The 26,597-nt window shown below is 44.6% G+C and overlaps 1 protein-coding gene across 2 annotated transcripts in view; it reads left to right on the top strand.

Annotated features, from left to right (window-relative positions):
* MMD (monocyte to macrophage differentiation associated) overlaps window positions 1–26,597 on the top strand; it is a 534,703-nt gene that overhangs the window by 492,933 nt on the left and 15,173 nt on the right. For both annotated transcript variants that reach the window (XM_086930869.1, XM_086930868.1), the window contains exon 7: window positions 15,270–15,339. In XM_086930869.1, the coding sequence (XP_086786995.1) occupies window positions 15,270–15,339 (70 nt within the window). The remainder of the gene's footprint in view (window positions 1–15,269; window positions 15,340–26,597) is intronic.

Here is a 26,597-nt window from a genome sequence, read left to right as displayed (position 1 = left end):
CAGCCTCAGAGACCATTTTAATAGCATTTTAAATGCCAATTTGCCTTTCTATCCATGTAAGTAATCCACACGCCCCCCCCCCCCTTTTATTTTTGATTAGTGTTTAATTTTTGTTCAGTCTATTTTGACTGGGCATATTATTACTTTATTAATATTATCTTCTGTGACTTTTTTTACAGTGGCATTATCCCTAGGGTTGGTATGTTATATTGACTTGTATAGTGTGCTAATCAACCAAGAGGGTATCCCGGCAGGGAGTAGAACAGGGGAAAACTTCTAGGGGCAGGACAGGAACAGGACGGACGAGGAGGATTAGGCCTGGGAGAAGAGCCACGTCTTCAGGAGACGTCTGAAGGCTTGATGATCAGGATTGCTACGGATGTGAAGGGGGTGAGAGTTCCAGAGAGTTGGGGCCAGGCATCTGCGAATGTGAGGGATACAGGCAAGACTCTGGTTTGCCGAACGTAGGGCACGTGAGTGGGTGTACAGAGTGCAGAGGCCACTTGGAATGTCCGGTGCACTGCCTGTTAGTATCTTATGCGTGATACAAAGAATCTCAAAGTTAATACGCTGTGCCAGTGGGAGCCAGTGTAGACGGCGGAGGAGATTAGACACATGGCTGAATTTAGGAAGTGCAAAAATATGTGCTGCCGCATTCTGGACCCTCTGCAGTCTACTAAGCACAGATTTGTTAGAGCCAAGCAGAAGCACATTGCAGTAGTCCAGGCGGGCCAGTATAGAGGCTTGGATAATCAGTTGGCGTGTTTGGGTATCAAAGAGGCATAGGATTGGTCGTAGGCCGCGCAGTAGTCCAAAGCATTTCCTGGCTACTGACTTAGCATGCGTTTCAAAATTAAGATTTGTATCCATTAAAAAGCCTAGGTTGCTCACCGCAGGTTTGAGAATAGGGGGGTCACCTAGCGCTCAAGGCCACCAATCATTCGTCCAGAGATGGGACTGTTTGCCAACCAGAAGAATCTTCGATTTGGTGGAATTTCATTGCAGGAAATTTGCTGTCATCTATTCTGCAACTGCCGTTATATCATCTTTAATTTTTAATTTATCCTGCTCTGGGTCATTAGACCAGGCAATCACCAGCTGGGTGTCATCAGCATACGACACCAGGGATATTCCTCATGCTTTGGCCATCCGTGCCAGGGGGCTCATATATATATTAAAGAGTGTAGGGCTCAATGCAGAACCTTGAGGGACCCCACAGCGAAGAGAATGGACTTGGGACGAGAAAGGAGGAGAGGTCTCTTGGATGGTCCGGTCGCTCAGAAAGGAGGAAAACCATTCTAAGGCTTCATTCCCAATACCTGTTTCTTCCAAACGAAGGAGCAGGATTTCATGAGACACTGTGTCAAATGTCGCGCATCGATCCAGCAGCACCAATGCAGATGTGCTGCCGGCATCTGGCACAGATTTGAGTTGTTTGACCACAGCTAATAAGGCTGACTTGGTGCTATATCTTAGTCAAAACCCATTCTGGGAGCTGTCCAGTATATGATTTGAGTCTAGAAACTGTGTTAAGATGGAAGTCACATGTGCTTCCAGAATTGTCGAGAGGAAAGGGAGTAGTGAGATTGGGCGGTAATTCTCTGATTTAGACACATCAAGTGTAGGTTTTTTGAGAAGAGGGACCACTTTAGCGTGTTTCCTGGCTTTAGGCACCGTCGCGGTCGAGAGGGAGAGATTGAGTAGCTCCAGACATTCAGGCAGGAAACCCTGTTGAGTTTTCCTGAAGGCGTCCGGTTTAAGAGGATCATCTGGGGATCCGTATTTAATTTTAATTACTAGTCTCTCGAATTCCCTCAGGGAAATGGGGGGAGAGAAGCAAGAGTGACAATCTCTAAACCAGTGGGAGTGTTTTTCCCATAAGCTCTGGAAGGTATACTTTGGTCAAACTTATGATCAATATCTTCAACCTTCTTCAGAAAGAAGGTTGCCAGGTCTTCACAGTGTTTGTTGGAGGAGATAGTCATGCCTAATTCCCCTGGCACCGAAGTCAGTTCTTTCAATAGAGAAAAGATAGTTCTGTTATGATTGGTGCTGGTATTGATCAAGCCAGAGTAGTGAGATGTTCTGGATTTACGCACCAGCTTATGGTAGGGTTTACTAGTCGCTCTATATAATGCTTTGGCCTGGTGGTCATGTGATCTTTTCCAAGCTCTTTCCAGAACTTTACAATTTTTCTTAGCTAGGATAAGGTCTTCATTAAACCAAGCATTGGCCCGCGTGCTTTTCGAGTGTGTGAGTTTAAGGGGAATACACATATCTAAGGCTTGACTTATCCACCTTTGGAAAGCCGCGTTAGCCTCTTCCATGTTTGTGGCTTTGCCCAGAGGCTTTGCATTTAGGGCTGTGAGGAAGTCTACTTGGTTCAGTTTATGCCAGGGTCGTTTTAGGGAAGGATGTTGATTAGGCTGAGATTTATGTCAAGCTATTGATAGCCGCATTGAAATGAGAAAGTGGTCAGTCCAGATCATAGGGAGCGGTAGCAAAACTTCAGTAGCTCTAAATTCGAGAGAATAGGGTCAAGGAAATGACCTGCTCTATGCGTCGCACTGGGCGTCAGTTGAATCAGCTGACAGGCTGCCAGGTCCCCTAGGTAGCTAATGATCTCCGAAGATTCTTGTGATTCTAAATGGAGGTTCAGGTCGCCTATAATGTTGAAGTTGGCCAAGACCAGAGAAGGGGAAGGCACTCTCGCAATCAGGAAGCGCAAATGGTGACAAACTGCATGAGTGTACAGATTTGTAGATAATCACAATGCTGCCCCCTCTACCTCCAGATCTATTTAAGCTGCGTATAACGTTGCCTGTAGGAAGAGCAAGTGCTGGGATGGCCACAGAGGAATCACAGAGCCATGTTTCAGTTAGGAACAGGATCTCAGGTGAGTGTTCTTTTAAGAGATCGAATACCTCAGCGTGATGTTTAGGCAGGGAGCGACAATTAATACTCAACATGGTGTGGCTCAGCCCCCCATGACCATAGGTTGTAGCGTGCTTCAAGTGAAGTGGTCTAAATTCACAGTATTCACAGAACGTGGGGCAATTCCCAGGATCCCAGCTATGATTCCCACAGGGGCCTTTCGTACATAAGGCCCGCAATTCCTCGCCGGTATAGCTGCCTCTATAAGATTTAAGAGGGGCAAGGTCCCTCGCTCCTGGCGATGTTCTGGTGCGGACGGGCTTGCCTTTTGGCGCGCCTTTGCCGCGCCCGCTGCGCGTCCCTGCAGTGGCTTCCATTTAATGCCACAGGAGCTCAACCAGCTCCACCCGGGCTACGCGCTGATTGGCTGAGAGCCGACCAATCAGAGCGTGCGACTGCCGAAGGCAGGAAATATCCAACACTGAGGCAGATTGCTACAGCATGCAAGTAAGTCAAAGTAGCTTTTAGTTTTTTCGAACGGTGCAGTTTAGAGTTAAATTGGGAGTACAACATATAAAAACAATGAAAACAGTTCCACCAGTTGGTCCCCCAACAAATTCCCCAAGCAAATATTACCACTTTTGTTTAGCCACGCGACCTCGCATCAGCGTCCTTTTAATGCCACGGGAGCTCAACCAGCTCCACCCGGGCTACGTACTGATTGGCTGAGAGACGGCCAATCAGAGTGCGCGACTGCGGAAAGCAGGAAAAATCAAACACTGAGGCAGATTTCGACAGCTTGCAAGTAAGTCAAAGTAGCTTTTAGTTTTTTCGAACGGTGCAGTTTAAAGTTAAATTGTGGGTACAACAGATTAAAACAATAAAAACTGTTCCATCAGTTGATCCCCCACCAAATTCCCCAAGCAAATATCACCGCTTTTGTCTAGCCACAAGAAGTGAGGAGGAGGCTCCAATGTGTTGTGGGAGGTCGTTCCATGTCTTGGGTGCCACGTAGGAAAATAAGCGATCTCCAGTTTTGCTTTTGCTGATATATGTAATGTGTGTGAGTGAGGCAGAGCGTAGGTGTCTGGTGGGTTGATGAAAGTGTAGGTGGCTGTTCAGGTATACTGGTCCTGTGATGTGTAGGGCTTGGAGTGTGTGTGTGTGTGTTAGGTTTGAATTGGCTGCACTTGTGAATGGGGAGCCAGTGAAGCTTCTTGACGTGCTGTGTGAGGTGGGTGCAACGTTGTAGGTTGAGTCTTGCAGCAGTGTTTTGGATAGTCTGGATTTGTGTAGCAGTTGTTTGGATATTCAGGAGCAGTTCTGTTGTGGCCATTTGACTTTCGTTACTAGCCAGTCCCTAACCTCAACAGTCATTATGACACACAGTAACTGATTGATGTAAGTCAATTTGGGATTATACATGCATTGATGGCCTGAAGTTCTTCCTTAAACTATTAGGATTTCTCTCTAATTTTGGAATATTACACACTTTTATGTTAAGATGGTCAGCTGTTGCTCAAGAAACGCAGTGTCAGTACCTCTCCAGCACTGTTGGTTGGATACTGGGCAAGCAGGAAAAGGTGAACAGCATCATATTAGTGGTCCTCATCCTCCTCAATTGTGTGAAGGTGCTCTTCTAATAGTTCTGCATTTCTGTTGCCTAACATTTGCCCTTAAACATGAGAGCCTTAAACAAGCTGCAGAGTTAACAGTAAGACTGGATACCTTCTTCCTCTGAGCACCAGTCTCAGTGCCGGCTTGTATCTCCCTCAGTAAAACCGTGCGTTTGCCACACAACATAAACGTCAGGATTGTGCCAAACTGATTCTGTGCACACCCTCTGGATATGTTGTCCTGTGTCCCTGCAAGGGCACCATCAGTACCCCTAACCCTAATGGTCAACAATTATGTGTGCAACTTTAGAACATGACAACTCTGATTAGCATTGTTTATGGTGTCATGGACACCTACATAGGCGTCATCCAGGTGCGCCGACTTCAGTTCTTTTCTTTCTTCATCAGTTAAGCGCTGATCCAGGAAGAGCTACCTCTCTGTCACTTTTTGACCGGCCTTTTTTTGAATTTGTCGATTTTTCATTTTTTTTCCCAACTTTGTGTGCGAATAAGTCTTCGATAAGGCTGGGTTCAAGCCGTGCGGTGCCTGTCACAGCATGATGTTGGTTACCAACCACCACCTAGTTGGCCTCTAGTGTCTCGAGCGCGACTGCGATTAAAAGTAGTGCTTGGACTGTCGGGTACGGCTCCGAAGGCCTTGCTGCAGCGGGCTACGAAGGTCATTGTGGCCCCAGCAGTCAACACCATCCAGTGAGATTATGCGAAGGTTCTAGTCGCGATCGAACAAGAGGTTGTCGCAGGACCGCTTCCGGAGCTCAAAGTCCTCTTCATCCCGCTCGAGGTCTTCGGGATGCTCTGGTAAAATGCACCGGAATATCCTATCGGAAAGGCTTCACATTAAGTCGATTCCGGCACTTATTGAACTCAGATGTTGTATCTTGTCGCCTGAACATGGTTAAGATGTTCTAGGCTCTTCGGAGGGGTCTATGGACACTTTGAAACATCTGGATGACCTTGCGGAGCAGATGGACAGGTTTGGGGAACTTGGGGAAGCAAGTGGACTGGACACTATCCCAGATACTGATATGCTCGCTCCACCAACTTTGGCTGGGGAGGAGGGGGCATCTTATGCTGTGGTGGTTAAGAGGCCGGCCGAGGTCCTCGGACTAGAGCTGCCCTCCGTGCAGGTCAGGACTAATCTCCTGACCGAAGTGCTGCAATCTGGGGCTGCCACCTCTGAACCCCTTTTGCCTTTCAATGAGACACTAACGGATGTCCTTCTAGGCACGTGGTCCAAGCCTACCCCAAGGGCTCCTGTGAATAGGATAATTGCACGCTACCATTGCCCAGCTCCGGGTTACCCAAAGTTCCTCAGCCAACACCCCACCCCATAAAGCTTTGAGGTGCAAGGCTTTATATCACAGAGCACGTTCCCTTCTGCCCCTCTGGTTAGGGAATCCAAGAAGCTGGATTTGCTTGGTTAGAAGATGTTTTCTTCCTCCAGCCTGGCATTGCGGTAGGTAAATATCGCAGGTCTATTGAGCCATTTCTCCCATTCCCTTTGGGAGACGGTTGCGCAGTTGCTGCCACAAGTCCCCGGGAGAGGAGGCCCGGGCTGTACTCTCTCGGGCAGTCAAGGACAGGAGAGATGCAGCAAAACTCACCATAAGGTGTGGCCTTGACACAACTGATTCACTGGGCAGATCGATTTCTACAACGGTGGCCTTGAGGTCCCCCTCCTGGCGTAAGACAACTGGCAAATTTGATGGAAATGCCCGTCTTTTCGGGGAGAAGGCAGACTCTGCCCTGGTGATTTTCAAGGACTCTCGAGCTACGGCCAGATCCTTGGGCCTCTCTTCTACACCCCGTGGCAAGTCTAGCTTTTGCCACTTTTGTGGCAATGGAAGGAGTTTCCAGCCGCATCGGCTTTATCCCTACCACCATCTTGCGCAGAATTCCCAAGTTGTGCAGTGACTTGGACACTGTTCATTCTGACCTAGGAATGGAAGCCAGAAGTCCACGGCCATCCTGCCCTCAGCAGCCACAGCCTCCAAGCACTCCTAGACTGACTCTGCAAGACCACACCTTCCAGTTGGTGGGAAAATCCATTATCATCTGCCCTGCTGGAGGTCCAGAACACCGGACAAATGGCACTTGCAGATCAATTAGAAGGGCTATTCTGTGCCTTTCCTTTCTTTTCCTCCTCCCATTCTGCCAAATCAAGAACAACTGACGTAGGATAATTTAATTTTGCTCCAGGAGGGAGCTATAGCTCTCTTGGCCAAAGGAGCTATAGCGAGGGTCCTGGATTCAGAAGTAGGCAGTGGCTGTTATTCCTGCTACTTTCTGGTTCCGAAGAAGAACAAAGGGGTGCAGCCTATTTTAGATCTTGGGACTGTCAATCTCTTCCTCAAGAAGGAGAAATTTGAAATGCTCACTCTAGCTCAGGTCTTGTCTGCCCCAGACCAAGAAGACTGGATGGTAGTGTTGGACCTGCAGGATGCATATTTTCACATCCTCATTTTGCCAGTTCAAGGTAGGCCACAAGCACTTTCAGTATACCGTGCTCCCCTTCAGCCTTACTCGTGCCCCTCAGGTGTTCACCAAAGTAATGAAGATGGTCGCAGCTTATTTGTGCAGGTTAAGGGTGTCCTTCTTCCCCTACCTCGAGGACTGGCTGTTGAAGCCGTCCTCGCCCCAGGTTGTAGTCTCCCACCTTCAGACTACAGCGGACCTCCTGCATTCACTGGGATTCTCTACAAACGCGGCGAAGTCACACCTAACTCCTTCTCAGATGCTCCCTTTGATCTGGACTGTTCTGGACACAGTGCAGTTTCGGGCCTATCCTCCCGAACAGCTAGTCCAGGATATTCAGGTTATAATTCCGATGTTCCTGCCTCTATCCTGGATTTCAGTGAGACCGACTCTAAGGCTGTTGGGCCTCATGGCCTCCTGCATCCTGTTGGTAAAGCATGCGAGGTGGCGTATGTGGACTCTGCAGTGGGACCTGAAGTTCCAGTGGATACAGCATTGAAGAAATCTCACTGACATGGGCTAGATCTTGGAAGGAACTGTGAGAGATCTGCAGTGGTGGTTAACAAACTGGAATTGAGTCAATGGCAGACCCCTCTCCCTTCCTAACCAGATCTCACAGTTGTGACAAATGCGTCACTTCTGGGATTGAGCGACTGTCTGGGAGAGGTGGAGATCAGGGGACACTAGTCTCTGGCAGAGTCGGGCACCACATCAATTTGTTGGAGCCCGAGCGACTCATTTTGCATTGAAGGCATTTTTTCGCTCTGTCAAGGGGGAAGTTAGTGCAGGTGTTCAGACAACAACACTGCCATGTGATACTGCAAAAAGCAGGGTGGGGTTGTGGACCCTTTCTCGAGAGGCCCTGCAACTCTGGACGTGGCTGGAACAGCTGGACATAACCCTGGTGGGTTAACACCAGGCAGGTTCTATAAATGCCTGGGTGGACAAAGTCAGCCGTCCATGCCTAGTGGATCACGAATGCAGTCTCCAGTCGGAGGTGGTGCAAAGTCTTTCCGCATTGAGGAAGTTCTTGGTTAGATCTGTTCGCCTCCAACGAGAACGTGCAGTGTCAGCAATACTGTGCCCTGAATTTTCCAAGGCAGCTATCACTCGGCAACACATTTCGTCAAGAGTGGAGCTCAGACCTGCTGTACGCATTTCTGCTCATACCACTCCTGCACAGGTTTCTTCAGAAGATAAGGATTGACCAGGCCATAAGTCATTCTTATGGCTGACTGGGCAAGGAGAGTCTGATATCCAGAGCTTCTGAAAATGAGCATTGATCCACCAATCAGGCTGGCCCTAACGGAGGATCTTCTGTCCCAGCAGCAGGGGAGGGCCGTCCACCCAAACCAGCCAACTCTGTGCCTCCATGTGTGAATATTGAGCGACAACAGTTGATGGCTTTTGACCTTCGTCCTGAAGTATTTAACATTATGATTTTGCGCATTTCGTTTGGGCCTCCTCCACGATTGAGGGTTATTGGAGATCCGTATGCAAAGGAATCATTACTATGGTTGGGCTGGAGGTTACTGCGAACCCAGAATCCGTGTTATTGGGTTATGTGCTTGACTTCTCCAAAGCAATTCTGAAATTCATGTCTATAACCTTCTTGCTTGCTAAGCCAGTGATCACTCTTAGATGGGGCTGTAAGGCTATTCCCACAACTAAAGCCTGGCTGCACAGTCTTGCTCACTGTAACACCCACAGCGACTTGTATGCTGAAACCTTGCCAGCCCCGTCCAAAGGATATATGGGGCCCCTTTAAAGCTTATCTTGTTGACAACCCTACACTCCATCTTTCTCAACCACCTGTTGGGTTGGTCCCCACGGGAATAGGATAGACATTGATCAGATACTCGGAGTTCCTGGTTCAAATTGTACTGTAATGGTATTCTTCCATGTCGGTCTGTCAGGACATTCATGGGGTCTTGGATTGTGTTGCTAACTGAATATGGGGTGTTGGGCAGGGGCAGTTGGTCAACCTCGAAATTTTGAAGTGTACTTATTGTTTTTTCTTAGTTGTCAGTGGCGCTCTGAGTGCTTACATTGATTGTGTATGATTTGTGTACTACATCACTATTGTATTCTTGAAAATGTCAAAGTTTTTAATAAAAGAATGTAACGTTATTTTGACAGCCAAGCGGCCCTCCACTAAAACGGTATACGCTTGCTGTTGGCAGAAATGTGTATTATACTGTACGTAAAGGTCTATTGACCCTCTTTCTGCTTCTCTTTCCACTGTTCTTATATTCATTCTAATCCTTGCCCAGCATGGCTCTGCATTGGGTACTTTCAAGGGTTGTCTTTCTGCTCTATCTGCTTTTGTGTGGTTGCCATACCAGCCTACTCTCTTGAGGTCTCCAATTGTACATAGGTTTCTGAAAGGGCTGGCTGACTTGTTTCCTCACACGCCCTTTGTTATGCGTGGGATCATAATTTGGTCCTCACTTTTCATATGTGTGCTCCATTCGAGCCTTTGCACAACTGTCCCCTCCGACTGCTTGACAATAACATCTACCCGGAGGGTGAGTGAGTTGCAGGCACCATTTTTAAATCCTCCCTACATGATGCCTTTCCCAGACAAAAGTCGTGCTTCACATCCGTGCTTCATTTTTGCCAAAGGCTGTGACCACATTCCATCTGGTCAATCCATCATGCTGCACACCTTCTTTGCTCCCCGCATTCCTCTAAGGAAGAGGAGTGTTTCTACCATCTGGACTCCAAAAGAGCAATGTCATTCTACCATGACCACACTACAGAGTTCTGGGTGGACGACCAACTATTTGTGGGTTACTTGGAATCAAAGAATGGGCGGGTATTACAGAAAAGGACCAATTCTTTAGCTGGGTCGTTCTCTGCATTAAGATCTGTTATGTCCTGGCTGAGAAGCAGCCCCCTAAAGGCACATTCCAAGAGGGGAAAGGCTGCAACTACGGCCTTGGCTCAGGGTGTCCCAGTCCTGGACATCTGTCCGGCAGCAATATGGGAATCTTTGCCTGGACAGTCAGGTCCATAGGGACGACTATTTTGCCCGTTCAGTCCTGCAGGACATCCTCCACCGCCAGGATAGTATGGGTTGGGTATCTAATTCAAAGGTAAGGAATCTGCAGCTAGAAGTCCCTATCAGATGAACAAGTTACTTACCTTCAGTAGCGCATTATCTGGTAGAGACTCTAGTTGCAGATTCCTTACAGCCCCACCTCTGCCCCCACGCTTTGCATTTGGTTTTGTTAGGGCTAGGGTTACTCCCCTTTTTAGGGCCCTAGTTTTGCGCACAACTTTGTGGCTCTGCGCCTCTGGCGTGGAAAAACATCAGTACTGACGTCAGCGCACTTGGGTGGCACCTATACAGGTGACCGCAACGTTATAACCGGTACTGCTGATGACGTCATGCGTGGCAGAATGGCTCCACTCAAGGGCACACACTATGGGTTTTGCTCGAGCAAAAGTTCACGGATCTATCCTGACGCCTGGGAAATTCAAAGGTATGGAATCTGCAGCCAGATAATGCGTTACGGAAGGCAAGTAACTTGTTCAACAAAACCCATGTTTCCATGTCACAATCCCGTTGAGGCCTCAATTGTTTATTCTAGTTGGATAGCGGAGTCGCCAAACATATAAATAACAAACATGACATTTGCACAGTGAGCATTATAATTAGCACTAAATGTTCAAGGTTTCATGATAATGTACCCTCAAAGTAGAAATGTAAGCAATGCAGATTCGTAGAATGTTATCCTGCATAGACACGCATGCAAGTCATTTGTATGTCAAAAGTCATTGTGTGTAAAAAAAGAAGTCAACTTAAGAAACTCAAGCATGTAAATCTTGTTTCTGCTAGTTCTATCCTGACCACATGACAGCCACTCCTTGCACGGAAGTCAAGAAAGCTATCTCCAGACGAATGCTAAAATATATGGGCCAATCAATGTAGAAGAACCCTACAAATCTAAAAAAGCATCCTGCTTCTTTCAAACAAAGAGCTTATTGAAAGCTATTTAAAACCAATTTAAAAGCAATTTTGTATTAAAAATGAAAAAGCCAAAAAAATTGTCCCACAACTCGAAACCGCCAGATTGTTTGTGTTCCGAGAGGTAGAGGAAAGAATGCTGTTCCCAGCAAATGCAGAGGATGATCCAAGAGTCACCCATTGAATCGGATTCATGGAGCAAAAATGTTCCTATCTATCATCCCTCAAAGGAGAAGTAGTCTGTGCAAGATCGGCAGTAGCCGAGCCAAGCTCCAGATCACTAGGCACAGAAGCTTCCCAGGAGGGCTTGTAGAATGCATCTAGGAGCAATGCTAAGTGCAAGAGACAATAGTACAAATTGGCAATTAACAGGCGCACTAGTAGGTCAATGTCCAAAGACTGAACCAGCTGCATTCTTGGGCATAAATCCAGTGCACACTCCAAAGCTCACTGATGACAGGGTAATACGGTCTGCAGGCAGTGTAGCACACATTCCGAAAGGATAAGGACCAGTAATCATTCCGTTTCCAAAGCCAGGGTGTGCCAAAACATTGTATCATCCATTCAAGACACAGGAGCACATCTGGAAGTGCTAATTCCATTTGGCTTCTTAATGGGACATCAATTGGAGAGCAGAAAAAGAAACAGTCCCAACAATCATGAACAGGACTAGTGGAAGACCTCCAAAATGTTGCCCAGCACGGAGTGTATGAACTATGGAATAACTCAGAAGAATGTCTCGGAAGGTACTAACCAAGCCAGAGCCTATTTTCTTTAAAAAATAGTGCGCTACTCTCACAGTACTAGACACTTAAAAAATGCAGTGCACAAATTCCCTAAATTTTGCAGGAAATTTGTTTGGAGTAACGACTGTATCTCATAAGAAGACCCTGCAACTTGAAAATCAATTGTCTCCTTTGCAGATGTTAAGGCCAAATCCTTCTAGAACAGGAAGGCATCCAGTCTGCTCAGAGCATCAAAGTGCACGTTGGAAAGCTTTTTTGGAAGCCAAAGTTTTGCTTCCCAAACTGTACAGGTAGGTGGAAACAATACTTGTGTACATAAAGTCACAACTGCAGAAACTGTTGCCAGATATGCTATTCTCGGTTTCATGATGAAGCAGCTCTGATCGTTTAACATCAAATAATTCCCATTCGAGAGCAATCTGTAAGCCCGAGATATCACAGCAGCTAGAGAACCCTTCAGATAGCTGGACAAATTTGCCATTGACTCATTGCATGCACCATGAAGTGAAATCTCCCTGCACACCAAGGAATGTCTTAAAGTATTCTTGCTAAGAAAGACTTCAGTCTCGCCATTCCTACAGCAATGTCTAAAAGGTAAATTCCATGACTTGTGCACATATCCTTCTCCTAGAGCCTCGATCTGCCTACCTGATGCTATTGTAAACATTAAGGAAAGTGGAATGTCTGTATTGGCAGAGAAGGAAATCAGTGGATTATCCAATCCGCGGAAAATATTTCTGCAACAGTAAATGGTAATTTCTCTAACTTCTTTATGTATAACGTAGTGTATGTTGCATCGTTCCTTGCCATGACTGATTGCTGTTTTGAGAGATTGTGTGGTAAACAAGCTAATTGCATTAAGAAGTTGTAGTGGTATGCAACCAGAACAAAGTGTGTTCAGAGTCCAGCTTAATAACGTAATCGATCTAAGCTGTGACTACCATGTTGTAAAGAAGACATGTCATTCTATATGATGTCTATGACAGAGGACACAATGTTACCGAGAAAGTATATCCTAGTGGACAATTTAGTCATACCATTATCTACTACCGCAAAAGCCCTGTACAAATTTGCTCTTTCAAACTTGAAACAGTCTCTCAGTAGCCTCCTACTAGGAAACCACTTTTGACGTGGTTTTGAAGGACCTAATAAAAAGTCCTGCAGTCTCATGTCATCAAACAAGGGGCCATTGTTTCATCTGGGACAAAGTTGAGGTTTTTAGCCAATCAAGTCACAACCTCCCAACACTGTAAGTTGTCACGACCCACAAGTGTTGTGTCTATGCGCAATGTGGGTCAGGCCTACTGATCTTAAACCCTTGTGTATGTCCCAGGAAACATGCATGATGCCCGCTAGTGTTTGAATACCACACTAACCCCAACCCGATTGGATACTGAAGAATTGTTTGAACTTTTGCAAAGCATGGTATCTAGTGTTTCATCCATGTTATTTGTGAATCATTGCCAGTTCGCAAAATGTGTAAATGTGGTAATGTTTGGTATATTTAAATGTTTTATCTTAGCCAGGCAATGACATGATGTTTGAATATATCCACATTGTGTAGGTAAGCATAGTTTTCTTTGCTGGTGTGAATCTATAATATGACGCCGGGTCTGTAGTATTATCCCCAAGAAAAATATGCAAACATGTGAACTACCTTGTGGTGGTGTAGGCAGTGTTCCCGTTGCATGTAATCATCAGAGCACATGGAGTACTTGCTTTATGCAGGAAATGATTACCAAAATGTTGAAAACCGAACACTTCCTCATAATTAGTTGTTTCTACATACATGCATTGTTTGCGTGACAAATTGTTAAGCATCTATATATTTTTACTAGATATGTGTATAACATACGCATTTCTGCTGCTCCTAGATTATCTATTTCTGGATATGGTGTGTAACCAGCTCAAATGGTCCATGTTGCTCCCTCATTGCTAAGGGGACCTAGTCAAACGTTGGCATTTGTATGTGGTAGGGAGCCTGTGGTAACAGATCCAGAACCATTTAGTTTGCACTCTCATACATACCCAGAGAAGTACACAGGTAATGCAGAAATGCTCAGCAAGGCAAGGCAATTTTTCCAGACACCAGACTGATTTAGGAAGATTCTCATAGCAACTCCCTCGCAGTCTGTATCTTGGCTCTGTGTCTCTGTGTCTCCATGCTGCATAAAATATTAATAAAATATTAATCCCCAGTCGCAGATGTTGGTTTAATCCATTGTTATTTTGCTTGCCACGCCATTCCAATTTGGACCCAGCCATATGCAAATGAGCCTTTACCCTGTTCCCCATGGGAATAGTCCAGCCCGAACTGCCAGGTCGGGTCGTCCTCAGACTGGAAAACAGGCATACTGGGACTGGTTTTGTGATATCACCCCTCATCAGCCAGGCTAGTTTGAAACCAAAGTGATTTGCATATGGCTGGGTCCAAACTGGGGTTGTGTGGTGAGCAAAAAAAAACGGATGGATTATACCCAGATCTGTGAATGGCGGTGAATGTTTAATTTGTTCACCATTCCGTCCATCATCTGTTCTTTTTTACTTTTGACGCTCTAGCCAAGCTGCCTCCTGAAGGCTTAAGGGCTCATCCCATCAGAGCTAAGGCTCCTACCACGGTGTTGCAACATGGTGATTCAGTCCTTGACATTTGTCAGGCAGCAATGCGAGCATTGCTGCACACATTTACCAGACACTACTGACTGGACAGTCCAGTCGGAAGGGACATCCTTTTTGGCCGCTTTGACCTGCAGAACGTCCTGGTCTAAACTTGTCCGCAGTCCCTTCAGCAGCGTTGGTAATGCTTAGGTATCTATTCAAAGGTAGAGAATCGGTGGCTAGATGTCTGTCAGATGGACACGTTTGCTTACCTTTGGTAATGCCTTATCTGTTAGAGACCTGATCTAGCTGCAGATTGCCTACCGACCCATCCAGCCACCCATCCTCCCTGCAGAGTCAAGGCTGTTCCCTTTCAGGGTCTTACTTGGTTAAAGTAAACCAATGTCAGTGCACTTCGCGGCTCCATGCTCCTTGTGTGGAAAGTCGAGAAAAGTAACTGACGTCAGTGAACCGATGTGGCGCCTATATAGGTGATGCAGACTTCACAATGGTGGAGACGATGCCAATGATGTCACACAGAGCCGACTGATGCCACCTACCAGGGCACAAGGGTATTGCTCGAACAAAAATCTTCCCTATCTAGTCCAGTGCCTGAGAAATTCAAAGGTAAGGAATATACGGCTAGATGTCTCTACCAGATAAGGCGTTACTGATGGTAAGTAACTTGTTCATTAATACTTATGGTGGACTACCATCCACTAAAACAAATCAAATTTTTCACACACTGTATGCTGATGTGCTAGATAGATGCACAAGCATAATGGGTCAGTTTGATATTTAATATAGTGAAGGCTGTTTTCTAAGAGCTCACCAGGTCACCAATTTGTTCAAGTAATACCATTGACGAGAATGTTAATGTATTACTTTACATTAAACATAGATGTTCTGTATCTGGTACATAATGCGTATTCATAAATGTTTTTTTTTATTTTTATTGTTTTTTAGGTATAAGATTATTGAACTTCTCTTCTATTTGGCAATGGGGTTTTCTCCTGCCCTAGTAGTCACATCAATGGTAAGAAACCGAAACGTTAATCTGAATCCGAGCTCAGAGTCTAGATACAAGATGAGTTATTAATCAAATAATGTTTTGTGTATTCTCTTCCTCCTCCTTTCCTCGTTCCTGTGATTGTGTTGCTTAACCATTTCATTAAAATATTTAGTATAGTTTGACCAGCTAAAAATAGTAAGCTCCGACACAAAACACAAGTGCGATTACACATAAAGCACAGGCTGTTTTTTAAACATATAAAGTTTTAGTATTGTTGTACTTCACCAGAGCAAATCACTATGTACCAGAGCACCCACGTTGAAAAATCCCATTCACATGCCTGCCAAATGCATGCATATAAAATAAATATATATTTTTCTTTCCAGACCACTTTAGAAATAAAAATTATTTTCCATATGCAAACTTTATTGAACTAATGTAATTCGTTTGCATTAAATACGAAATATTAAATCAATTAAAAACTGCCTGTAGTGAGAGTTTAAGTGACAAGGAATATTTCACAATCCTTCTTTAAAAGAAAAAAGTCAAAGAAAGCTAGTATAATGTTACCAATTAGGCAGGTACTTCCTTACTGCACCTTTAAGAAAGCCAGCTGCAACAGTATCCCATCATCCCCTGGAATGTCTTGTTGCCTCACTTCTCTTTTCACTCTCCTGGACTCAGGAACTCTCCGAGCTAGTGCCGACTATTCTTCACCTTTTTGAAGAGAAAATAATTTTAAACTATATTTTTGGAGGGATTCACACAACCTCTTTTTTCTAGGAAGAGTGATTTCCTGCCCTTTTATGGCAGAGTTTTACTGATTTCCTTTTTATCACTCTTAAGCACGAGATGTTTATGTTCACAGTGGATGTTGAGGTGTACACTTAAAGTATTTCCAAGATATAAGGCCTTATTTAGAGCTTGGTGAATGGTATCCTCTGTCAGAAATGCGGCGGATATCCCATCCATTGTATGAAAAGTAGCCCATGACATGTTTTGATGGAGTGTCTCATCTTCCAAACTCTAAACAAAGGCCTTGGTTTGGAGAAACCCTACCACTTTACTTAAAGTACAAAATCATCCTGAAGAACAGAGAGGTAGGTCAGAGATAGCCTTGACTTGTTACTACAGTCTGACATGCACTGTCATCCCTGAGCCCACATAATGCTTGTTCATGTGCATGGCCGATTACCTATCCACCAATCCCAACTGCTCTCCTTTGCAGCAGTACTGTAACATTTCAAGGATAAACTCTAAGAACTCACTCAGGTCACCAATCTGAAGTTGAGTCCTCCCTGGTAGTACCATCTTACTAGGGTGGGACGTGGTGGCAAATGATGAAAAATGTCACGTTACTTGAGTGAGCCATCCTCATCCACTTCTTGGAATTGCCTAGAGATTGGGGATATAGTAGGTAGCAGGTGACAGTGGGACCGCTCCAGGTCCCTCATAATGACTCGCTAAATAGCCAAGCAGGCACCACCGCTACCACTAAAGGGATTGTCAGTGCAACAACCCTACACCTCCGTTTTTCTGAAAAAGTGATGATGATGAGTCAGACTCTCTGCTTCATTTCTTTCCACTTTGGGCAATCCATCACCCGTCTAGCATTCTTCACTCACCCCTCAAAAGAGAAGCAGAGGCTTGTTTGTCTGGACCTAAATAGGGCTTTAATCTTTTAAATTTTTTGCACCACTGACCATTGGGTGGACGATCAGCTTTTTGTGATTTTCTCTGGGGCAAAGAAAAAGAAGTTTGTGCAGAAGAGGACCCTGTTGAGGTGGATTGTCCTCTGAATCAAGCTCTGCTATGCTGTTACCAAGAAACAGCCTCAGTATCGACAGAGAGCCCAGGGCCCAGGCTGCCACCACTGTGTTGGCATGCATAGTGCCTGCAAGGCTCCAACGTAGGTGTTGGCGCATATGTTCATTAAATACTACTGCTTTGACAGCCAGGTCTGAAGGGAAGAACATTGTTCCCATTTGTTCCTGCACTACTTTTAAGGCCAAGCCCTCGCTACAGACCCTTCACGTTGAGGCGGTACAACTGTGGCAGCTATTCTAAGGTGAGGAATCTGTGGTTAGTAGTATCCATCAGGAGAACACGTCACTTAACCTTTGGTGAATGCTCTGTCTAACCGCAGATACCTAAATGCTATCTCATCTCCCCTTTCAGTGAGTGACCTCTTTTGTAACATCTAAAAAGAGGGGCCTCTTTTGTAACATCTAAAAAGGTCCAACAATTGGATCACGCTCCGCAGCGGATGACATAGATACAGTCAAGCAAGAAACTGACGCAAGAGCAAAGGGGTTCTACCTATATGCAGCTCCACTCCATTACTTTCGGGGGAATATGGAGCCAGAGCCACACTGTGCAACCGAGCGGTGGGCTAGAACATGGCTGAGACAGTTTCCAGATCCAGTCTGGTACCTGGGTAGTGGTCTTTGGGGAAGAACCGGCAATTAGATGGATTACCCACCAGAAATAGCTTTAACAAACATAATTAACTGGTTAATTACGAAGCCCATGAACAACATGCGAGAACCATAGTCACATAATTCTGTCTTACTTCATTTATTGCTACCTTAGCTTACAACCTTTGAACCCTTTGAGTCTGATGAAATCCGGAGACTGGCTGCCTAAATATTAGCCCATTTCTCATAAAGCTCATGCACTGCTGCAGGCCATATAACAACTCCTCATTACTCTTGGTACTTCACAAGGTGGGTGGCACCCTCCATTTAAGATTCTATTTTTCACCCTGTTCAGCATGCAAATAACACCGTGCATCTAAAATGAGCATTGAAAAACCCTATAGGTCTGCCCTTGGCAGGCTGTTGTGATGGCAGTTCTTTAAAAAATATTTGATTGGAAACATACACCTTAAATTGAAAAAGAAAATATTCCACCACTAAACATGGCAGCCAACCCCTTCACAGTTTCCCACTCCTGTGGGGTGAGCAGTGAAATTCTTTCTGGAGGAGTGGAAAGCTGTAACATCAAACAGATGGGTTTTAAGTATCATTCAAAACGGGTATGCACTCTGGTTCAAGCACACTCCTCCACCTGTTCATCCACTACATGTCACAACGGCTAGTCTAAACAACCTCTAACAAGAGACATGTTCTAAGAGCAATATAGAAACTTCTCTCTGATCAGGTCAACAACGGTATCTACTCAAGGTACTTTCTAGTCCAAAAGAAAAATCTTTGCAACCCGTTTTGGCCAATTCTGGATCTGATTCCTCAGCAAGTATGTCAAAAACTTAAAATTCATGATGGTATTTCTCCATCAAGTATACCAACACATTTGCGAGACTTTGAGCTACTGGCATTGTAAATCACAAACCTTTTATTTATGTGTTGGTTTTGAAAACAGATAAATAAAAGGCATTGTGATTTGCAATGCCAATAGCTTAAAATTTCGCGAATGCGAGACCTATTGCATTGCAAATGTTTATTCACAAGAGCAATCTATACCATTTTCTCACTTTGCCTTTAGTAGCATAACCTGGACTTTTTCCATAACAATGTAGCAATGACCACTGAGACCACTTTGATGGCACATGATTTCAGAATAACCCCTAATCTCTAGCACACACAACTGTCAGGTTCCTGTCTCTTCACAGCGTCCTCGGTTTTCACAAATAAAAATCCACACTGAAAGCTAGTGATCTAGTTTCTCACAGGCCTCTGGTGACAGTGCTGATTTGAGAGATATGTTTTCTCTTGATCTGACAGTAATTGCAGGACTTCTTACGGAGCCCTGCTGTGGGTGTCACAATACTGGGAGAAGGGGTGAAGTGCATAAATCTGAGAGATAACTCTTCTGTGCGGGTGCTTGTCTCTGTGTATTCTAGGTTCCTGAGGCTTGTTCTCTTGCTACAGGTTAGCGCCTGTAAGAGGTGTAAAATCCGAGGAATGTCTCTGCTGTGAGAGTCCTGTGCCTATAAGTTTTTGTCACTTTGAGAGTAACTTTGCTCTGCTCTATACAGGTTAACGCCTGTGAGAGTAAGGTTTCTGTTACTTTGGAGGTAGCTCTGCTGTGAGATGCCTTACTGTACATTCTAGGCTTCCCAGGCATTCCTATGTTGTTTATAGGTTGATGCCTGTAAGAGCGGCAACATTTAAGCAATGCCTCTGCTGTGGGAGGCCAGTGCCTGTAAGGTGTTTGTCACGTTGGGGGTAGCTCTGCTGTACGATGCCGGACTGTAGGGATTGCTCTGCTGTCTAAAACCAGAGCCTGTTGTCCTATGTAATCTGTGCTCTTGTTCTGTTGTCTCAGACCCAAGGCTATAGATTCCGTGTTGCCATTTTCCACAAATTGAGGTGTTGGGTGTCGGTTGAGAGTCGTAGGGAGGCAAGAAAGTTTTAAAGTCACGAACTGGAAAGACAAAGACAGGGCGTGGAAACATGAAAAAGCACGAGGACGCGCTCAGCATTTAGATGACTGGCCTGGAGCTGGATGTTTTTTGTGTATTTTACCTCCGGTGTAGTGCTATGAGACTGCAAAAGCTAGGATCCTCCGTTGCTTGTGTTCCTGCAGCCACAAGGAGAGGGCGAGGAGTGCAAGGGGGTTGGGGCAGAAGGAAACGACAATGACCATCGAGCCTGAGCCACGTCAAGGGTCTGGTTTTGCTCTAAGAGTCCTGCAAGAGTCGAGCCATGGAAAGTTTTGGCAAGTAAATCAACACGAATAGGTATTAAATAAAAAAAATGGCCATGGGGTTTGCCGCTCGATGCTGTATGAGAGGTAGGAGGGGCGTTCATTATTTAGTATGTAATGTGAAAAACTAAAGTGAGAAGGAGCTAGGCGAAGAAGAAGAAATTGAGAGGGGGAGGGGCAACGTAGAAGAAGTGAACACTGACTTGTTTAAAGACAGAAGAGCAAACGAAAGTAGCGCATCACTGGCAATTGTGTAAAGTGGCGCTAATGTGTTTGGTTGTGAATAAAACCAATCTGATCAGTTTTTGTATTTGTAACCTTATTTTTTTGTATGCTGCTGGGCACGCTTCCGAGATCCTGCATGAATTTCTTTTTATTTGCTTTGGCGGGCATTTTTTTTTTTATAACTCTTTTTATTGAAAAAACACATCGGCAAGAAACACCATACAGAGGATCGAACAAGGTGCACACCACAACACAGATGGGTAGCAGTATATTCACATAGTACCGAAGAGAGGAACACTACGGGGAAGAGGGGTCATCATGAACAATATTTTGCGGTGGTACGCAGATCTCTCCTCTGTAGTTATTCCACGGGCCCCAGATATGTGACCACTTCCCAGGACATCCCCTTGGAAGATACACCGTTCTTTCCCTAAACATGCACAAATCTAGGTTTTTTCCCCATGCCTCTAAGGTAGGTGGTTACACAGCCCCCCCATAATTGAGCGATACTCCTTTTGGCCACCATAAACCCCAGAGTAGCCCACTGTGTCTGTGCGGTGTTCAAGTCTGTGGGCTTCCATATATTTAGGAGGCACCTGCTTGCCTCTGGACGGAGGGGGGATACGTAGTACTTTGCTGACTTGGAGCCGGTATGTATTCACGTGGACCAGCCGGCATTTTTTTACCCGCTTCCGCCGGAAGAAGAACCTTTGCCAGTTTGCACTTATGCCGAAGGTCTCCTGGATCTCGAGCCTTAGACCCTCAATCTTGGTGGCACGACCTCCTTTGAATGTGTGACAAACTTGTTTGCAAAGGGATGCCAGCCCGCTTCGTCGCCTCTTACAACTGGGAAGCCATGGATGAGCTGTAGGAAATGTTTATTAGGTGCTGCTAACTTAGCTAATAATAAAACGGCGAGCGCTCCTCCAGCTAGCGTGTGTGTCTGGACACAGATGTTGGAAGCAGCGCCGCTGCTGAGCAGCAAAAGACATGCCATACGCGTGCACATCTCTTGTCCTCAAACAGCGAGAGCACTTCCGGCCTGCGTGCCTGTCCTTATACCGATTTGGGAAGCAGCTCTGCTGCGTCTATATCTCTAGTCTTCAAACAGCGAGCGCACCTCCGGCCAGGGTGCGTTTCTGGACACCGATGTGGGAAGCAGCACCGCCACGTGTGCATCTCTTGTCCTGAAAGAGCGAGTGCACCTCCGGCCAGCGAGGGTGTCTGGACACCGATGTGGGAAGCAGCGCCGTACGCGTGCACATCTCCTGTCCCCATTCGCAAGCAAAAGCCACGACAATAGATCTTGCTAATCGAGGAGCGCATGCTCTGGGTCACTAGGCGAGACCTAAAAATTACTGGCTCTGCGCAGTAAACCTACAAGATGCATATTTCCATCTTCCCATAGCTCTTCATCACAGACAATTTCTAAGATTCCTAGAAGGAACACATAATTATGATTACACTGTGCTTCCTTTCGGCCTACAATCAGCTCTCCAAACCTCTTCCAAATGCATAGCAGTGGTAGCAGCACATTTAAGAAAATGAGGAATTTTTCTGCATCCATACCTAGATGAGTCACTAATAAAAGCAAAGTCTCTTTGTAAAGCAAAGAAAGACTTCACAGTCACCACAAATCTTTTATCCAAGCTGGGTTTACAAATCGATTTCTAGAAATCAACCTCCATACCAGTTCAGTACCTCACGTTCCTGGGAGCAAAAATAGATGCACTAAGAGAAAAGTGTATCCTTCGGAGGAGAGCGTATCATCAATCCAGATTAAATATGCACAGGTAATGCAGCAAGTCAAACCAGTCCGATAGCATCACTTCTGAGATCAATGGCATCCTGCATGTATATAGGCCCAAATGCACAACTCTTCATGAGACCTCTACAAATATGTCTAGAGGATCAATGGTCTCTGAAAACTTGTTGTTGGGAAGATCAAATTTATCTAATAAAGTGAATGTCAATCTCTCACCTGGTGAACCAAGTCCTACAATCTACTACCAAGAGTCCTTTTTCTGAAGGAAACTCCCTCACAGGCTATAATCAGGAGCCTCACTTTCAGGTTGCGGTGCATATATGAACCACCTCACTATTCAAGGGTGTTGGTCCTAAAATGAGAAGTCTTATCACATAGATTTATTAGAGCTCAAAGCTGTACATCTAGATGTCAAGGCTTTTCTTCCCGCTCCCACTTCCAAAGATCTAATGATTCAAATGGACAATACCACTACAATGTATTATTATCAACAAGCAAGTTGGAGCAAAATTAGGCAATTATCACTCCAAGCTTGATCAGCGTGACAATGCACTAGCGAGAGGACAATCACTTACAGCCTTCCACATTCCGGGAATCCAAAATGAAGAAACAGACTTCCTCTGTCAGTTTCACAAAGAAAACCACAAGTGGGTTCTCCATGAGAAGGTAGTAACGGCACCTTCAAATAATGGAGTACTCCACGTTATGTTTATTCGCCACAGCACACAAAAAAATGCAGATACTTCAAGTCCATGGTACCAGAACCACAATCTCTGTGCAATGCCTTTTTGATCAACTGGACGATTCCATGTGTTTATGCGTTCTCACTGATACCGCTCAGACCATGAGTAATCCAGAAATTGTGGATATCAACCATCAGAATGGTTCTAATGGCACTGGATTGGCCGAGGCAGTGGTCGTTCACAGATCTCATTCAGATATCCATACCATGTCACAGATGCCTTTCACTCTCGGATCTCTTATCCAAGCTTCAGGGCCAGGTTTTACATCCAACAATCCAATCTTGAATTTGGCAGCATGGCTCCTGAAATGATGCAATACAGCTGTTTAAATCTACCAGAAGATTGTATGAACATCCTTAAAAAATCAAAGCGACCGCCAACACGATAATGATATGCCCTCAAGTGGAAAAAGTTTTGTGTGTGGTGTTGAAACAATGGCAATGATCTATTAATGTAGAAGAGAATGTCCTCCTCCTGTACTTACTTAACTTGGCCAGGTCAGGTCTGCAATTTTCTTCATTTAAGGTCCACTTAGCATCAATTACTGTTTACAGAAAATCTCCAACTCAACCATCTTTCTTCAAAATGCCTGTGGCCAAGGGTTTTTTGGAAGGACTTAAAAAATGTTTTCCTCCAGTTTCGAGACCTTCTCGTCCTTTGGAATTAAACTTGGTATTATCAAAGCGGATGGGCTCCGATTTGAACCCATCCATAAATCAACATGACAACATTTGTCATGGAAATCTGCATTTTTAATAGCCACTAACCCTTCTTGTAGGATTAGTGAGTAACCGGCTTTTTCATTTTCGTAACCATTCTCAATTTTCCATTTTAATAGAGTAGTTCTGTGCACACACCCTTCAGTTTTTACCTACAGTGGTCTCAGATTTTAATTTTACCCAATCACACTCCTTACATTTTCTCCTAACCCTACTACAGCAGCAGAAAGAACTCTGGATTTCCTAGATGTTATGAATGCTGAGTTTCCTCTCCTTTCCTCTATCTGTGGCCTGGAAAAATTCAATAAAAACTATGGGGACATGTCACACAAACCGCTATTAAAAGCATATGAGGCCATGATACCACCCCAAGTACTGTATGGTGCAGAAGTGCTCCTTCTAAGCGGAAAGGGAGGCTGGGATCGGGAGGAAGGTAGGGCCCTGAAAACATTATTGTCATTGCCAAAGTCATCAATGATACAGGCTGTTAGACTGGAAACAGATATGATTGGATGGAATACCTTGGCCAAAACGGCAATGATAAGATTCTGGAAACGCCAATCACAGGGGCTAGGGGAAAAGGTCTCACTTTGGTGTAGTGAGGAAATCCGCCACAGTAACCTTAGATGGGCATTAGATGCTAAAAGAAAAATAAAGGAAATAATTGGGAACCTAAAAGTGGGAGTAAACCAAAATTCCCTAGATGTGGAGTTCACGAAGAGTGCACTTAGAGCACAAGGAAGGGAGTACTCCAGAAGCCAGGATATAAGATATCTAAGAAACAAAAAATCTGTGGTAAATATGATAGAAGCATGGGAATACGAGACGGGGTATCCATACCTAGAAACCTTGCCAAATTACGCTTTTAGGTGGGAGATACTAAAAATTCGAATTGGCATCATCCCTTGGCAAATGGAGGGGAGAGTTAAGGCAGAAATGTTATACCCAGATGGTATATGTAAATGTGGCTTGGGAGCCAAGTGTGAAATGTTACATATACTTCTTGATTGCTTGACATGTCTAAAAGTGAGACAACGGTTCCTACGTCCTTTATTCATAAAACATGGCATAAGACAACGTGTACAAGCAACAAACTTGTTGATAGGAATGGAAAATCTGGAAATAGCAATTGCTCTTGGTAACTACCTGAAAGAGATAAATCGCTTAGCGCAGGAAGCTAAAAACTAAAGTATGAGGGATTGCAAGCCCATAAGACATCAGATAGTACTGTAATGAGCAACATATCAAAATCGTCTATTTTAAATGTAACAATCTCCAATTTTATTATGTATAGCATGTGTTTTAAATGTTTTAACGATTTTATAATTTTTAAAATTGTGTACAGTTTTGTTTGTTTATTGATGTGACGCAGCTCTACTTTGGATCTCATTGTTTAAAGACTACGGTCTAAATAAACAGAGTTTCTCTCTCTCTCTCTGTGGCCAAGGGTTTTTTGGAAGGACTTAAAAAATGTTTTCCTCCAGTTTCGAGACCTTCTCGTCCTTTGGAATTAAACTTGGTATTATCAAAGCGGATGGGCTCCGATTTGAACCCATCCATAAATCAACATGACAACATTTGTCATGGAAATCTGCATTTTTAATAGCCACTAACCCTTCTTGTAGGATTAGTGAGTAACCGGCTTTTTCATTTTCGTAACCATTCTCAATTTTCCATTTTAATAGAGTAGTTCTGTGCACACACCCTTCAGTTTTTACCTACAGTGGTCTCAGATTTTAATTTTACCCAATCACACTCCTTACATTTTCTCCTAACCCTACTACAGCAGCAGAAAGAACTCTGGATTTCCTAGATGTTATGAATGCTGAGTTTCTATTTAGACGAAACATTTTAGAAAGTGGAACCATTGTTTTTTTATAAACTATGGTTCTTTAGGACAAGGCTTTGCTGCTTCGAAACAATCCATAGCAAGATGGATTGTTTCTTGTATCTTTTTGTGCTACTATATTGCTGTTTAAACTTTACCAGGCAAACTTAAAGCTCACTCTACAAATGGGAAGGCAGGAGCCACAGCTTAGGCCAGACATGTTCCAATTTTAGATATCTGGAAGCCAACTACTTGGAGAACTATACACACCTTTACAAGACATTAGTGTCTAGACACAGACACTCAATCCGAAGCAATGTTTGGGCAGGAAATGTTGAGAAATCGGTTTAAATAGTTGGACGTTTTTTCGGCTTGATACATTAGTTTAGTGTAGTTGGACTACTACAGCTAATGCACATAAGAGTTTTACCACATACCTGACAGCCGTGGTATGGGGTACTTTCTTCAGCCTGCCACTCTATACAACGTTTATGACTTTCAATAAAGATCCTACAACACAGAAGAAAATGTTACATCCTTGTATTCCTGGTTCTGTATCATAGGTTTCTTCATTGAAATCCTACACGACCAGCCCTCCATCCCGGCTGTCTGGGCATATGTATTTTGTAGTGCACATAAAAAAGCACTGACTCGCCCAAGCGAACTGGCACTACAGTGCATTGTGGGATAAGGTGGCTCTGAGGTTCTTAAAGGTACAGGCCTATTTTTAACCTTTGAGTGTTGGCCTGTCAGGCTGCATTTTCTCCCCATGCTAATGATATGAGGCAGCCTCTTATCCATGACAAAGTGTTGAGCATTCAAAGGCTATGTCGCTATGTTATAGCTTCACAACAAAATAGGAACCCTTGGTCTACAAGAAAAGAAGAAAGCTAATGCTAAAGGGTTGTCCCTTTTATAGGATGGTTTCCCTCACCCACTTGATGGTGGCATGCTTCATCATAGGGTGACCTCCTTGCACTATGAACCTAGTCATAGTGTGGGCTGCAACCCCCTCACTGAGAGGGAGGAGCTCAGGGATGTTTTATTTGTTTTGAAGAGGTATACTAAATACCCTATGTGAAATCAGTGTGGTGAAGGAGGCAAATAAGACGGACGTGAATTAAAACTAGTTCAGAGGTGCACACTTTGTTTATTCAAGGGTCCTCTGACTAGGATTAAAAATAAACTATGTCAGAGTGGAATTAAATCTGTCAAAGAGTGCATGACAGCCAAACAAATGAATCACACACAAGGAGATGATGGACGGAGCGCTGAAACTTTTCGGATACTCACCCCCCAGTCACAGATCTGGGTTGAATCCATCATCATTCTTT

Source organism: Lissotriton vulgaris, chromosome 7 (assembly GCF_964263255.1).
Source record: "Lissotriton vulgaris chromosome 7, aLisVul1.2, whole genome shotgun sequence".
NCBI lineage: Eukaryota > Metazoa > Chordata > Amphibia > Caudata > Salamandridae > Lissotriton > Lissotriton vulgaris.
The sequence above is the reverse complement of the archived record's forward strand: the minus strand, read 5'-3'. Positions and strand labels throughout refer to the sequence as shown.